Consider the following 13,435-nt stretch of genomic DNA (forward strand, 5'->3'; position numbering starts at 1 on the left):
TATTATTTAGTATGCATTGTTGATTTCTTAACACTGAACTCACGGCCGACGCCACTGACTCATTGTGAATGAAGGTCACCGAGTGCACACATTTTCTTTGTAAGGCAGCCCATAACCTTCTTGCACTTAAAAACACTGGACGGCACTTGGAGCAGGGGGCATTTAAAAAGTGAAATGACAAGAATGCAAAAACAGGGCACTGAACAGATTGCAAAAAGGACACTCGTGTGGAGACTGAGAGCTGGAACAGGCAGTGTCACCTTGGTCCTCCGCTGGGAGACTTAACTCTTTCACCACCGCACACGTGTCCACGGAGGGCTGTGAAGGCGCTGAGCACAGGTCTGGGGGTTACAGAAAATTTGAGTACGGAGACAAATTCACAAATACAGAATCTGCAAAGAGCGAGGGTCAGCTGTATAAACACAAGCAGGTATATATGTGTATATGCATATTGGTATGTACTTTGGGGGGGCTGGGTTTGTGATTTCAAGAAATATCAGGTTTTAGAGCAAGGGGGACACGTCACCTGCTCAGGAGTGAGTCGCCCCCAGGTTTCCCAAGCACGGAGTCATTCCTCCCCGTGACAGCCCATGGAAAGAAACCACCTGCTCAGTCGTGGTGGTGACCCATTCTCTGCGCTGCTGCCTGCTCTCTGCTGAACGACAGGCAAAAGGAGGACTGACTGCTGCTGGGTGGGCAGTTTTGGAAAGACAAGAGAAATACAGGGCACTTAGCTTCATCTTATGCGGCTGACCCAGAACTCTGTCCTGTCATTCTTTAAACACATTCTAGTCTTTGTAATAACGTGGTGAGGGCAGAGCCGAGGGCCAGTACAGTATATGGGAAATGAGAAAAGGTGTGCGTGCGTGGCATGAGAACCTTCTGTTGTGACTGTTAAGTGGGAAAAGGAAACACCTGAGGCTGACTTGGCAACCCCTCCCCACCCAAGTGTAGAAGTCTCGTGGCACGGCCCTCACTGCCTGTTATCTTACTGTCCTGTTTTGTTCTCTTCCACCAGCTGATCTACATGATGGCTACTACATATAACTATGCGGTTTTGAAGTTTAAGAGTCGGGAAGATTGCTGCACTAAATTCTAAATCACATAAGCCCCCTAAGGCGCTTTAGAGGGCTATACGATGTAGCATGAGTATCACTGACACCCCAGACTAAAGCAGAGTCTAGGTTTCTGCAGTTTTGTACCAGCAACTTGTAAATAGCTTTAGTGAACTCATTTGGCGTGGGGCATTAATAAGATCACTTACCGTACATGAATGCCAAAATTATGAGATCTGGCTATTTCCCCGTTTTGAGAAGGATTCAGTTATTTACTGACATTGCTGAGCACCCACTAAAACATAACTTTCTTGAACTTAAAACTTTGAGTAGTATCTCTAAATGAAGTATTAAAACTCTGAAATACCTGCATTTCCCGTTATTTTTGCTGGCTTGATAACCAAGTTCAGTGACGAAAATGAAAACACGTGCTGAAGATGAAATGGAAGAGAACCATCTTATTCTGGATTTTGTTTTGTCAGACTCCTTCTGGAAAACACTTTACAAGTGTATTTTAATTTTAATTTTTTTTTTTTTTACGATTACATGGTTCACTACTAAATAAATGCACCTCAAATAAGTCAGATGAAAATTTGAAGTAAAATATAGGCCACAGATTTGTTTTCTCTGAGAAAAAGGATTTATGCGTGTGGACTTTTTTTTTTTAAATATATAGCACAATCCTTGCTTTCAGAGCCCACAAAATTGACAACTTTAAATTACATTTTTGGAGAGTAGTAACTGATTCCTGAAAGCCAGTTCTCAAGCTGCATGTAAGCTTTTCATGGGAAGAGAAACTGTTCCTGGATCTGAAAGTCTCAAATATGTTGAGAAGGAGATATGAAATATAAGGATCTTGAGATGTAGATTTTGCAGGAAAGGTGAGGAAAAGAAATGGGAAGGAGTGTGTACCACATCAACTGTAAAGAATGACAATGAGGATTTTTTACATTTTGTGGAATGAAATAATAGCAGTCGTAAAATGGAAAATGTAGTTTCACTACTAAAAATTTGTTAACACAGAGACTGCATGCTTTGCTTATAGTTCTTAAGTTTGATTTTGACATTCACTTAATTTTTCCATGTTAAATATGTAGTTTATTATTTACTCAAAATAAACTTTGTTCATACTTTTAGGCCTTTTGGGGAATTGATTTTTATCTACAGATTGGAAAGATCTTTGCACCGCACTTATATAAAAATACCACCACCGTGTTTCTGAACTTCTGCAATAGTTTTTAAAATTACTTTCAAGATGGTAAAAACCACCCTCTTGTATTTTATTTTTGCCTTTTCTTAACAATAACTTTGGCCATTTTTTCAAGTTCATTATGTCTGTATACTAACTTTTCTTCAGCCTTTTAATAATTAAGCCTACTAGCAGAGCATGCTCTCAGTATCTGATGCCTCTGATGGCAGAATAAGTATTAATCCAGAATAACCCTCTCCCCCTTTTACAGTAAAGACACCTAATCTCCCTAGTGGCTTGCTTTGCCTCTCACATGCTCACTAGCCATCATGCTCACCCTTCTTTTCCAGATCCACTTCCTCATGATACTGTCTTCTAACTGGGCTTACTTAAAGGATGCGAGCAAAATGCAGGCTTACCAGGATATCAAAGCAAAGGAAGAACAGGAACTGCAAGATATCCAGTCCCGGTCAAAAGAACAACTCAATTCTTACACATAAATGTTTGCCAGAGTGCTTCAGCCGCCGAATTGACAGCTGACAAATCATCACACAGCTGCCCTGCAGTACAGATGTGTTTCCCATCAAACAAACTCATGTAGAACTACAAACACTTCACTGTCTGTCTCAAGCTGCTGGGATGTATTTCTAGGAAAACCTTCCAGTAGGTAAATCTTTTTCTTTAGAACAGATATTGGAGGTTTCATGTTAGCCATTTTAAAAGGCAACACTTTAACAAAATGATTGTTCATCCTTTTGAAATTTGTGGCACGTTCACATTTATTGCCAGAGCAGTCCTACTGGGACAGGCACTGAGGATATGGCATACTCTCTGATAGGGACCCATGATGTGCCAGCATCAGGGGATGAAACCATACATGCATGTGTGCCATCTGTCCCCAAATGGGTCTAATAGGGAGTAAAATGGAACTGGTGTGAAGTTCCACTTCTGACAGCAGCCAGTTATCAGTGGCTCATCAGGATTTTTACAACTGACTAGGACACAATTTCGTGATCAGAAATCTTTTCTCAATGATGCTAAAATGTGCTACTACAATTCTGCTATACCTACATCGAAGAAGCTGAATTCTGACTCATTGACAAGCTTTTCCAGAGTCAATTTTATAAAAGATCTCGTTTTAATAAAATGACCCACTTGTCATTATTCTTCTTGGGAATTAAATGTCAGCTCTGCCTTAATGAGTATTTGCTGTAAATTTCTAAGAACTTGTCACAATGGGAGACCCAAAATCCTCCATAGAATTTTTTCCACAAATGTTTTTCATAATTAAGAAGTGTTACCTTATTAAAATGACCACCATTCTAAACCATTTTTATGTGGTCTGAAAAGTGAGTTTACAGTTTCATACCAACTATCTAAAACCTAATTACAAACAGACCACAGAACCTCCTACTTTTATAGACTTGAATACTTAAGTAACTTAAATTAGGATTGGTATTTATTTCACGTTTTCTTATCTAAATCTTAGTTTTGGGGAATAATAAAGTTCAATGTTCAGCAAAAAAAAAAAAAAAAAAAAAAAAAAGCTTGAGTTTAAGCCATTTTCAAAAGAATCTTGCCTTCTAAATCATTGTGTTCCAGAATATTAAGTGACTATAGGTATTGGGTATTAGTGATGGTAAATTTTGTGTTGTTCTTTATGAAATGATACATATAACTGTTGGGTGCATCAGTGCTTTTTAAAAGGGGCTGCATAATATAATAGGGTTAACTATGTATATTCACGTTAAGAATTAACTTGTGGTTTGGCTGTTTCCTGGATTTTAAAACATATACATGTGCGGAAATGTATTAAAATGAAAGGAAGCATACCTTTATCAATATGCTATTAAAATTGAACATTAAGTACATTTCATTTTGATTCTTTGTGTTGTTGTTGTTGTTAATGCCTAAAATGCCTAATTGGACCTTGACTTTTTTTTTTTTTTTTTCTTTAATTGGGAGAAGCTCTCTTCTGTGTAGAACAGGCGTTCCAGAATAGCTTGGTGATTCGTTCTCCTGTGGCATGACAGACTTTAATGTTTTTTTCCAGCAGTGCAGGTGCTGTTAAAGAGTCCAGTGTTCTAGAAGAAGCAGTTGTCTAAAGCCTAATTTTACTTTTCTAATTCTGGTAGCTATTACCAAGAATTTTTGAAAGTTTTGTTTAGTAGTCTAATATTTTTTATGTAAAGAGCATTAAATTTTGCTATGTATAAATTTTTGTAACCTAACAGTGAATCAATATTTTCTATCAGTGCCAAGGGCTTCCTGTAGTTCTATTCAAGTGTTACAATAAATATTTGTAGATAATAGTCAATACTTGTGTATGCTTATTTTAAATATCTATTTAGGTGGAAATAGTTGTGGATGTACTAACAGAAATGAAATAAAATTATAGCTTCATTCGGTTGCCTTTTTACATACATAAATACTATCTTTCTCTGTCCTCAGTATGGTGTCATTTTTAAATATATGCATAATCAAGACTTCACATTCATATGAAATCAAGTTTATAGGAGAGTGCTATATTTTTCATTTCTGACAAATCTCTTTTAAGCGAGAGCAATATGACAAAACGATGTCACCCACAGGGCTGTATTTTACATAAAGTACCATTAACACTTTATAGTTCTCTGTAAAAGTACAGAAAGTTTCTGACTAGCTTCAGTGAATGAAAGCAATACACCTATGGCATTAACATAAAACTTTAAGTCTGGGGAAAGTATGAGGAAGAACCTTCATAAGGGTTCATGTGCCGATGGCTGTTTTACAAATCCAAGGTATAAAAATCTCCTGAAAGATTTATCTGGGAATATTTACAAAGCCTTGACCAGGGGGCTCAGTTGGTTGGGGTGTCCTCCTTTACACCAATAGGTTGCAGGTTCAATTCCCGGTCAGGGCACGTGCCCAGGTGGTGGGTTCGGTCCCCAGTCGGTTGCGTGTGCGAGAGACAACTGACCAATGTATCCCTCTCACATCAATGTTTCTCTCCCTCTCTTTCTCTCTCCCTTCCCCTCTCTCTAAAAATAACTAAAATCTTTTTTGAAGAAAGAAGAAATAACGGCCGAAAACTTCTCTGATCATGGGGATAGAGACATCCAGATCCAGGAAGCTCAGGGAGTTCTTAAAAAGATGAATCTAAGCCCTGGCTCCTGTGGCTCAGTGGGTTGAGCGTTGGCCTGTGAACCAAGTGTCACTGGTTCGATTCCCAGTCAGGGCACATGACTAGGTTGCACGTCAGGTCCCCAGTTGGGGGCGCGTGAGAGGCAACCGCACAGTGATTGTTTTTCTCCCCCTTTCTCTAAAAGTAAATAAATATATAAAATTGTTTTAAAAAGATGAATCCAAAAGGATGCACATGAGACATTATAATCGTCAAAATTTAAAGGAAAATCTTAAAGAGCAGCAAGGGAGAAAAACAACTTGTTATATCCAAGGAAACTCCCATAAAACAATAAGCAGATTTTTCAGCAGAAATTTCTGTACAAAAGGTACAAAAGGGAGTGGCATGATATATATTTAAACTGCTGAAAGAAATAAAAACTGCCAACCAAGCATACTATACCCAGCAAAGATGTCCTTCAGAATTGATGGGAGAGTTTTCCAGACTGGCCTTACAAGTGTTAAAAGCAACTCTACAAGCTTAAATAAAAAGATACTATAAGATACTATTTAGCAACAGGAAAACATGCAGAGTATAAAACTCTCTGGTATTGGTAAATACATATTCAGAATACTCTTACAATGGTGTGTGTGCGGTAAATCACTTATAACTCTAGTATTACGTTTAAAAAACAAAAGTATTAAAAAGTAACTATACAGCAATTTGTAGTAGATACAAGATATAAAAAGATATAAATTGTGACATCAGAAACATAAAATGAGAGGGAGTGTATAAATGTAGAGCTTTTATGTATGTTCAAAGTTAAGTTGTTATCAGCTTGAAAGAAACTGTTATATGATCTATATAGGCCTCATGGTAACCACAAAGCAAAAACCTATAGTAGATACACAAAAGATAAAGAAATTTAAGCATATTACTACAGAAAATCATCAAATCACAAACAAGAGAAAAAACAATTACAAAACAACAAAGTGGCTACAGTAAGTCCCTACCTATCAATTAATTAAATGTACATGAAGTCAATTCTCTGATCAAGAGTGCATAGATTAAACAAACAAACAAAAAAACCCATAAATATGCTGCCTACAATGGACTCATTTTAGCTTTAAGAACACACCAGACTGGGTGGCCACTGGTTAGCACTGAGAAGTCTCATGTCCCAGGAAACCCCTCAGTCTATGCAAACTGAGGGCCTGTTCACCCTCAAGGTAGTTCTGCGTGCATTTCTTGGTGACTATAATGGCAATGTCACTGAAGAACTTGCCAGAGATGCTCCCTCAGCAGGATGCTGGACGGAGGGGCCGCAGTTGTACAAAGATGAAGAAGGGGGGGTGGGACAAGAGCAAACTGGTCTCCTCTTACCCGTGTGGAAGTTATGCTGGTGCTGCGTTCGAGGGTAGTTACCTTGATTTGGTTCACAGGTAGTTTCTAAAGGTCATTCTGGAGAGGAACCCCTCATGGGTGAGCCATTCCAAGTCCTGGGCAGTCTTCCACCAGAGCAGCTCCAGTACAGCCCACACTAGAGGCAGGTGGTCTCGACACCCAAGTGCCCTGGCTCCATAGGTTGACAGTCACAAGCCTTGGTCAGGTCTCTAACCTCTCTGTGCCCCGTGTTTCCTAACCTGGAAAATGCAGGTAGTCGTAGTACCTACACCTCATGTGGCTATGAACGTTGAGTCGAGTTAACACAGGTACAGGTTTAAAATTGTACCTGGCATGCAGTACGTGTCCAGTAAATGTTACCTTCTCTTCATATTATTGTCTAAGGCAGTGGTTCTCAACCTTGCTCATGCCGCGACCCTTTAATACAGCTCCTCATGTTGCGGTGACCCCCAACCATATAGTTATTTTCGTTCCTACTGCATAACTAATTTTGCTACTGTTATGAATCATAATGTAAATATCTGATAGGCAGGATGTATTTTCACTGTTACAAATTGAACATAATTAAAGCATAGTGATGAATCACAAAAACAATATGTAATTATACATGTTTTCCGATGGTCTTAGGCGACCCCTGTGAAAGGGTCGTTTGACCCCCAAAGGGGTCACGACTCATAGGTTGAGAACCGCTGGTCTAAGGGCTTATGTTGATTCCCAAGAAAAAGACGTCAAAAGAAAAGACCAGTGGTCATACTGTATTATTTCTAGAGCTTGGAGTGGAAAACCTGTCTTTATTTTCAGGGACAAATCAGAAGGGCAGGGTTGGGAAAGATGGCCTCGGTATGACAGGTGGTAGCCTCACTCTGGAGAGGAAGAAACAGAGATGACACTTCCAAAATGCAGGACAGGAATATGACCAGTAAGATAAGTTGTCAAAGAATTATAACACAAAAATGAAAAAAAAAAAAAAAAAAAGAGCAGTTCATTCTAGAGTAATACAAGGGCCAAAAATGAGAAATTCTGAAGCGGTGTCACTTGACTAGATCATTTTCGGTTTCTATACTAGAGTACCACATAATTAAAACAAGAAACAACACTGGATTACACAAACACTATTTATTGAGAACTTTCTTATTACAGAAAACGCATAGGCCTTTTGTGGTTCTATCAACAGGAACCTGGGAAGCACGCGTAGTTACCAAAAGTCATCTGGTTCTTCATGAGAAAGGCCTGCGAAACTAAATTAGGGAAAGACAAAACAAAATTAATTTGTAAAACTCTTGTCCAGTTTATTCAAGGACCTTTATTTATAATGTTCTCATCCCTGTGGGGATTCTGCCCTCGCTTACAGTTTGTATCAGTAGCAATATCACAACTTCAAATTGCAACAGATTTGTTTTGAAGTCAATAATTTCGATTAATTCAATAATTTCTTACAGACAGACTCCAACATCTGAACGGCCCCCTTGGCCAACAAACCCAGCAATATGATAATGGCTGCCTAAGAACACAGCACTGGGGAAACCATACCTTCCGTCTCTGTCACTAGATGGCAGTGGGTCCACTTGTGAAACTTCTCCGATGACCTTTATTGCGCTCTGATAGAGAGGGGCAAAGAATTGTTTTGAAATTAGATAAGCATTCATTTTATTAAACACTAATTTCCCTGACAACTTTAAATATGTGTGTGTGTGTATGCGTGTGTGTGTGTATAATTTAAGAAACCAAAAAAGAGGTGGCTTTTAGGCATGAAATTGAGCAAGCACATCAAACTATCCAATATGTATTCTCAATACCCAGAGTACTTCAGACTTATATAACACGTTAATGTCTCAGACAGTACTGATTCATTCATTGTCCACCAACAGGAATTCCATTATATTTCATTCTTGTTCTGAAAATAAGACACATTTCAACTTCACAAACTTTGACAAATGAAAATCTGTTCAATCTTTTACCCAAGCAAAAGCGATAACATTGTGTCAGGAGTGTAATATATTTAAAAGATTTAAGGCTTCATTTGATCTTCGAATTTCCTCTGCGTTTACCTCTGTCTCCAGTAGAGAAGGCAGACTCCTGGCCCAAGGATTTCCAATGAAACACAGAGCCCTCATGCGCTGCCTCCCTCAGGCCCCCCGGCCCCCCGCCCCCCCGCACATGTTCGGCACACAGCATCAGCACCTCATGGTCCTCCTCCTGGTCCTCGTCCTCGTCCTCGTCCTCGTCCTCATCCTCCTGGATGATTTTCATGTATTTCTCCAAAGGACTTTCACCAAGAGCACATAGCTCTTTTATTTCTTCACCCACGTCTAATGCTTTCTCCATTTCAATCTTCAAAGACTCTTCAATTATCCACTATGAAATAGCCACCAAAACAGGAAATATAGAAATATATTTTAAAAACACATAATAATATAACTCTGATCCTTTAAGTAAAATCTACTTGTCAGAAAACTATTTCCTTTTTTTCATTGAAGTCACTGCTACCATCAAAGGGGGACAAACATGTGCCCTGTGCTATAGACTAAATTAAGGAGGAGTTCAAGGAACATCCATATAAAATATTAATTTATGCAAGATTCAGCAGGTGTGTGAAGTGGCCAGAGTAATCCATCTGTCTGAGACCAGAGTCAGGACATGGAAGGCCAAAGAGAATCAGGAAGGAGGCAGGCAGGGGAGCCTGAGGAAGCCACCGCAGACTGGCAGTGCCTTTTTTGGAGTTGCCGTGGTCCCAGCTGGATGACCTGTAAACCGCCCTTACAAAGGGGAGAGCTATAGCAAGGCACAGTGCCCTTCCCTTACGGCAGTGCTGTCAGGACCAGGTGAGAACGCACAGACACGGGCTGGGCTTGCAAATGCCCCCGTTCACTATCAGACGCCTAAGATGGGCCTGCGCGGTCCCCCTGCCCACGGCAGGCTGTTTCTTGTAAAAGGGACCGACCACTGTGACTTGGGGACACATGACGGCCGCACGTCCCTGAGAGCCAGGTACTCACTGGAGGTGTGCTATGCAGGAACTACCATGGAAACCTCAGCCACACTTAGAATTATTACCGTTTCTCGATCCAGTTTTTCTAGTTCTCTTTGCTCCCTCTGCAAAGCCTCTTGTTGACTCTGCCTTCTTTCTTCTCTCTGCTCTTGTTCTTTCACCAGCTGCCATATTTTTTCTTCTTCAGTGTCTTCCTCGATTTGTTCCTCCTCTGCGCGGGAAGGGGCAGAAAATAAACGAGCGTGGAGCTTCCAGCATCAGGTGTGCAAACAAACGCGGGGCTGCCGGGCCTCCAGGCGCCCCTGCAGACTCAGGGAGGCCGCTCGATTCGTCGCCGCGCCCTCGGGGCCGTGCAGCCCCGACCCCCACCCCTAGCACGGCACCCGCCCTTTACTTTACTGAGATGGACACGAGTCGCCCGTACCATGAACATCTTCAACTGTCCCGCCTCCACACTGCACTTCCCCCCCCTCCCCTCCCCCCTTCCTCATCCTTCCCACGCCCTACATCTCTGCCTGTGCACTTGGTTATAATCCCTGCACCATCTTTAGGACTCTGACTTGCCAGTAGGTCCCTACTCAGTGGCACAGAAGCTTCCTAACTCTTGCCCTGACTCCCACAAAGGCGCCTGAGCCTCTCCTGCCCAGAACAGTACAGAAGCAGCCCCCACGGCCCCAGCCACCTCACCGTCCTACTGCACTTCCTCCCGGATGATCCCTTTCCGGGGCTTTAGCTGTCTGCCTCGATCATTCCCGTATCTTCTTTTCCAGTCCTGATCTCTCCCCAGCCTCACCATCCATGTTTCTCACAGGCTCCCCTCCCATGAACACATGGAAATCCCACAGCACCAGCTTCATACCTGAAGTGATCATTCCTGTGCCTTTAATCCTGCTCTTTCCACGCTACTTTCCCTCAGCCACCAGGGCTTCCAGGTTCTAACTCCTCCCCTGCTGCCATTAGGGTCCCTGTCACTGTCGACCTGAACAGCTGCAACTGCCTAGCCAATGCTGTCCCCGACATCAGTCCCCCTTTGTGCAAGCAGCCCACATATACAACGGCGGTCCCATTAGATTATAATGGGGCTGAAACGTTCCAGCCTCCTAGCGATGCCATGGCCGTTGGGACGTCAGAGCGCAGGCCAGTACTCCGTGTTCGTGGAGATGCTGGTGTAAGCAAGCCCACTGTGACACCGGTCATATAGAGGACAGCACACAGTTACGCACAGTGCATAATACTTGATGAAACTAAACCTCTGTGCCACCGGGCTTTCTTATTTACTGGGCTACACTCCACGTCAGTGATGTAGAGTGGACTCCTCCTCCTTACAGAGAAAGGTGTGCTGTGAAACGGCGTGCCGTGACATAGGGACAGCACCCTCCCCCGCCTCATGCCGGCAGCATTTTCTCTTGCTTCGCTCACTGTCACATTTTTGTGCAGTGACATGCCGGACAGGCTTGTACCCTGACAGCAATCCGCCTGCACCGCACAGCATGGGCGCACAGGAGGCCGTACCATCGAGGCTTCCTGAAACTGCACCCCGCTGTTCGCACAATGACACATCACCTAAGGACCCATCTCTCAGATTACATCCCCGCTGCTATAAGGGGCGCGTGACTGCACTTCGTAGTTGCAGAATAACGTACACAAGCCTCTTTGGATGTAAGAGCAAAGAAAAGCACTGTTTCTACTGGGCCTCACAGGTACCAAGCTCTGGCCTTTTTCAGTTCCCTCTGTGCCCAGGTGAAGAGGGAAGGTGATGGCTGTAAGAGACTTTTTCAAAGATCAAAATGTAACCACATCATCGAGTAACTTTAAAAGTCACTACTGTAATTTACGTTACGCCTCAGAGGCAGAACAGCTATCGGCTCGTTGGTTTTCCTCACCCTGTGATCTGAGTTTCACTCCCTACTTGCCCAGGTCTCTCTCTGCTGAATGGCTGCCTGTCACATCCACTAGTGGGTGGCAGGCCCCACTCAGGACTGAGGATACCGGAGCCCTCGGGGATGGCCTGCTCACTGTCCCATTTCCACACCAAAAGCTCCGTGAAACACGGGCTTGGGGGTGCTCACTGCTGTGTGCCCCGCTCTCAGCAACGTGCCCAGGACAGAACAGGTCCTTGTTCAAGTGTCTAAACAAGGGCTTCCCACAATGATTCACTCTGGAATCAGCAACATGAACCCTTTCAAAGTCTCTTGCTTCTTTCAGTAATTCCTCATATTCCCGAGTAGGTCGACTTAAACCAAGAAACTACTTACAAGAGGAAGCTTTGCATACATAGGTTTTGTGATGGGAGCCCCACAAAAACATTGGGAAAACAGTCAATGGGATTTTCCTTGAGGAATTTCCGCTCAAGTTTGAGGCATGAACACTTTGGTTGAAGGAGAAAAGGACCTGGCTAGAATGAAGCTCTGGTCTCCCCCAAGAGCTGTCCTCCCTGTCCGTCCCCACTGGGGACAGATGTGAGTGCTCTGCAGACGATTAAGAGGAAAGAGAGAGTGGGCCAGACACGTCTGATGACCACAACCCCTCCAAGGTCATCAGATTTTCTGAAAAACGCAACAGAGAAGTTTTTCTGTCCTGATTTTTTAATACATGAAGGAAGCAAATAGAAAAAAGAATTATAAACATACTATTATCACACTGAAGATGCGTATGGCTATTAACCATTATTTCAATTTTACACTATGATTTCCTAAGATGGAATGGTTTTTGTAAAGTCTCTTAAGGAAAAAGGTAACTGTTCTCGCAGACTTTGGACATGTAAAGAAAAATATTAAAAGCCACTGGCCCAGGAAGTCTAAATGAGAACCCTTTCCTTCACAATTTTCTCCTCGGCACTGTCGTTACATGTTCCCATTGGGAGGTACTTCAGAAATGGCACTAACAATGAAACGCCCCCACCCAGCCCAAGGCTCGGTGTCATTTATGCTTCCGGAAAGTCCTCCAACAATACAGGTGTTCAGTACGCGGTCTGCTACCTGTTAGTCACGGCCAAGGAAGACTTACCTGAGTAGTGAGGGGAGACAGGTCTGGTAGGAAGAACGGCCGCCGCAGCATCCGGGTGCGGCATGTCACCGGCAGGATGGAGGCCATTGATTTCCAAGCGCTTTGGCATGTCCCCTTCAGCTACATGAGTATAAACAAGTGTCCCGTGAGCCCTTAACAAGCACAGCAAGGGAGGGGAGTGCAGGGTGGGGCTGACTCACTGCAGAGCGCTGAAGTCTGAGCCAAAGCAACCGGGCCAGGCCTTTCCTTACAGAATTAATTCTAAAGCAGCGTACTTGCTTCTCAAAGTGTCCTTACACTTTAAAGAGTTGGATTTCTTTTCAGAATTAGATTCATAACCCAACAGGAAAGTGACAGAAGAATTCACCCAGCTTGTTGATAATTATCTGAACTGCATTTGCATAGCGACGGGTTAACAAAGTTATTAAAGTAGGTGGCAAAGACTGTGCAAATTTTACTAAGCCCTCTCATTTAACTGTCCAAAATATACATTCCGACTTGGCGCTGAGGCTCACAACGCGGAACGATATTTACCAGGGATCCCTCACTTATCGTGGGCATTACGTTCTAGACCCCTCCCCTCCCCCACGAAGTGGGAACCTTACATTTATTCTACATTCTTAAACCTACGTAACTTTAACAACATATGTGTACAGTACCGCAAAATCCCGCGATATAGCAAAAAATCC

At 42.6% G+C, this 13,435-nt stretch overlaps 2 protein-coding genes across 7 annotated transcripts in view; one reads left to right on the forward strand and one right to left on the reverse strand.

The window, feature by feature from the left end:
• GPM6B (glycoprotein M6B) overlaps nt 1-8,390 on the forward strand; it is a 143,874-nt gene extending 135,484 nt beyond the window's left edge. For 3 of the 6 annotated variants that reach the window (XM_090265120.1, XM_090265116.1, XM_090265118.1), the window contains one exon: nt 2,595-3,210. In XM_090265120.1, the coding sequence (XP_090121246.1) occupies nt 2,595-2,744 (150 nt within the window). In that variant the 3' untranslated portion in view covers nt 2,745-3,210. Of the gene's footprint in view, nt 1-1,018; nt 1,716-2,594; nt 3,211-8,190 lie in introns of those variants that run through there. The other 3 variants (XM_090265117.1, XM_090265122.1, XM_090265119.1) reach the window with 2 other exon arrangements.
• The window catches only part of OFD1 (OFD1 centriole and centriolar satellite protein), a 41,786-nt gene continuing 36,199 nt past the window's right edge, over nt 7,849-13,435 (reverse strand). Inside the window, exons 19-24 of the mRNA XM_090265123.1 lie at nt 12,747-12,866; nt 10,248-10,255; nt 9,806-9,949; nt 8,933-9,106; nt 8,282-8,349; nt 7,849-7,989 (exon numbers count right to left, since the gene is read on the reverse strand). Of these exons, the coding sequence (XP_090121249.1) occupies nt 7,947-7,989; nt 8,282-8,349; nt 8,933-9,106; nt 9,806-9,949; nt 10,248-10,255; nt 12,747-12,866 (557 nt within the window). The 3' untranslated portion in view covers nt 7,849-7,946. The remainder of the gene's footprint in view (nt 7,990-8,281; nt 8,350-8,932; nt 9,107-9,805; nt 9,950-10,247; nt 10,256-12,746; nt 12,867-13,435) is intronic.

The sequence above is a fragment of the Furipterus horrens genome, unplaced genomic scaffold, assembly GCF_987537825.1.
Source record: "Furipterus horrens unplaced genomic scaffold, mFurHor1.1.pri manual_scaffold_17, whole genome shotgun sequence".
In the NCBI taxonomy this organism is placed as follows: domain Eukaryota; kingdom Metazoa; phylum Chordata; class Mammalia; order Chiroptera; family Furipteridae; genus Furipterus; species Furipterus horrens.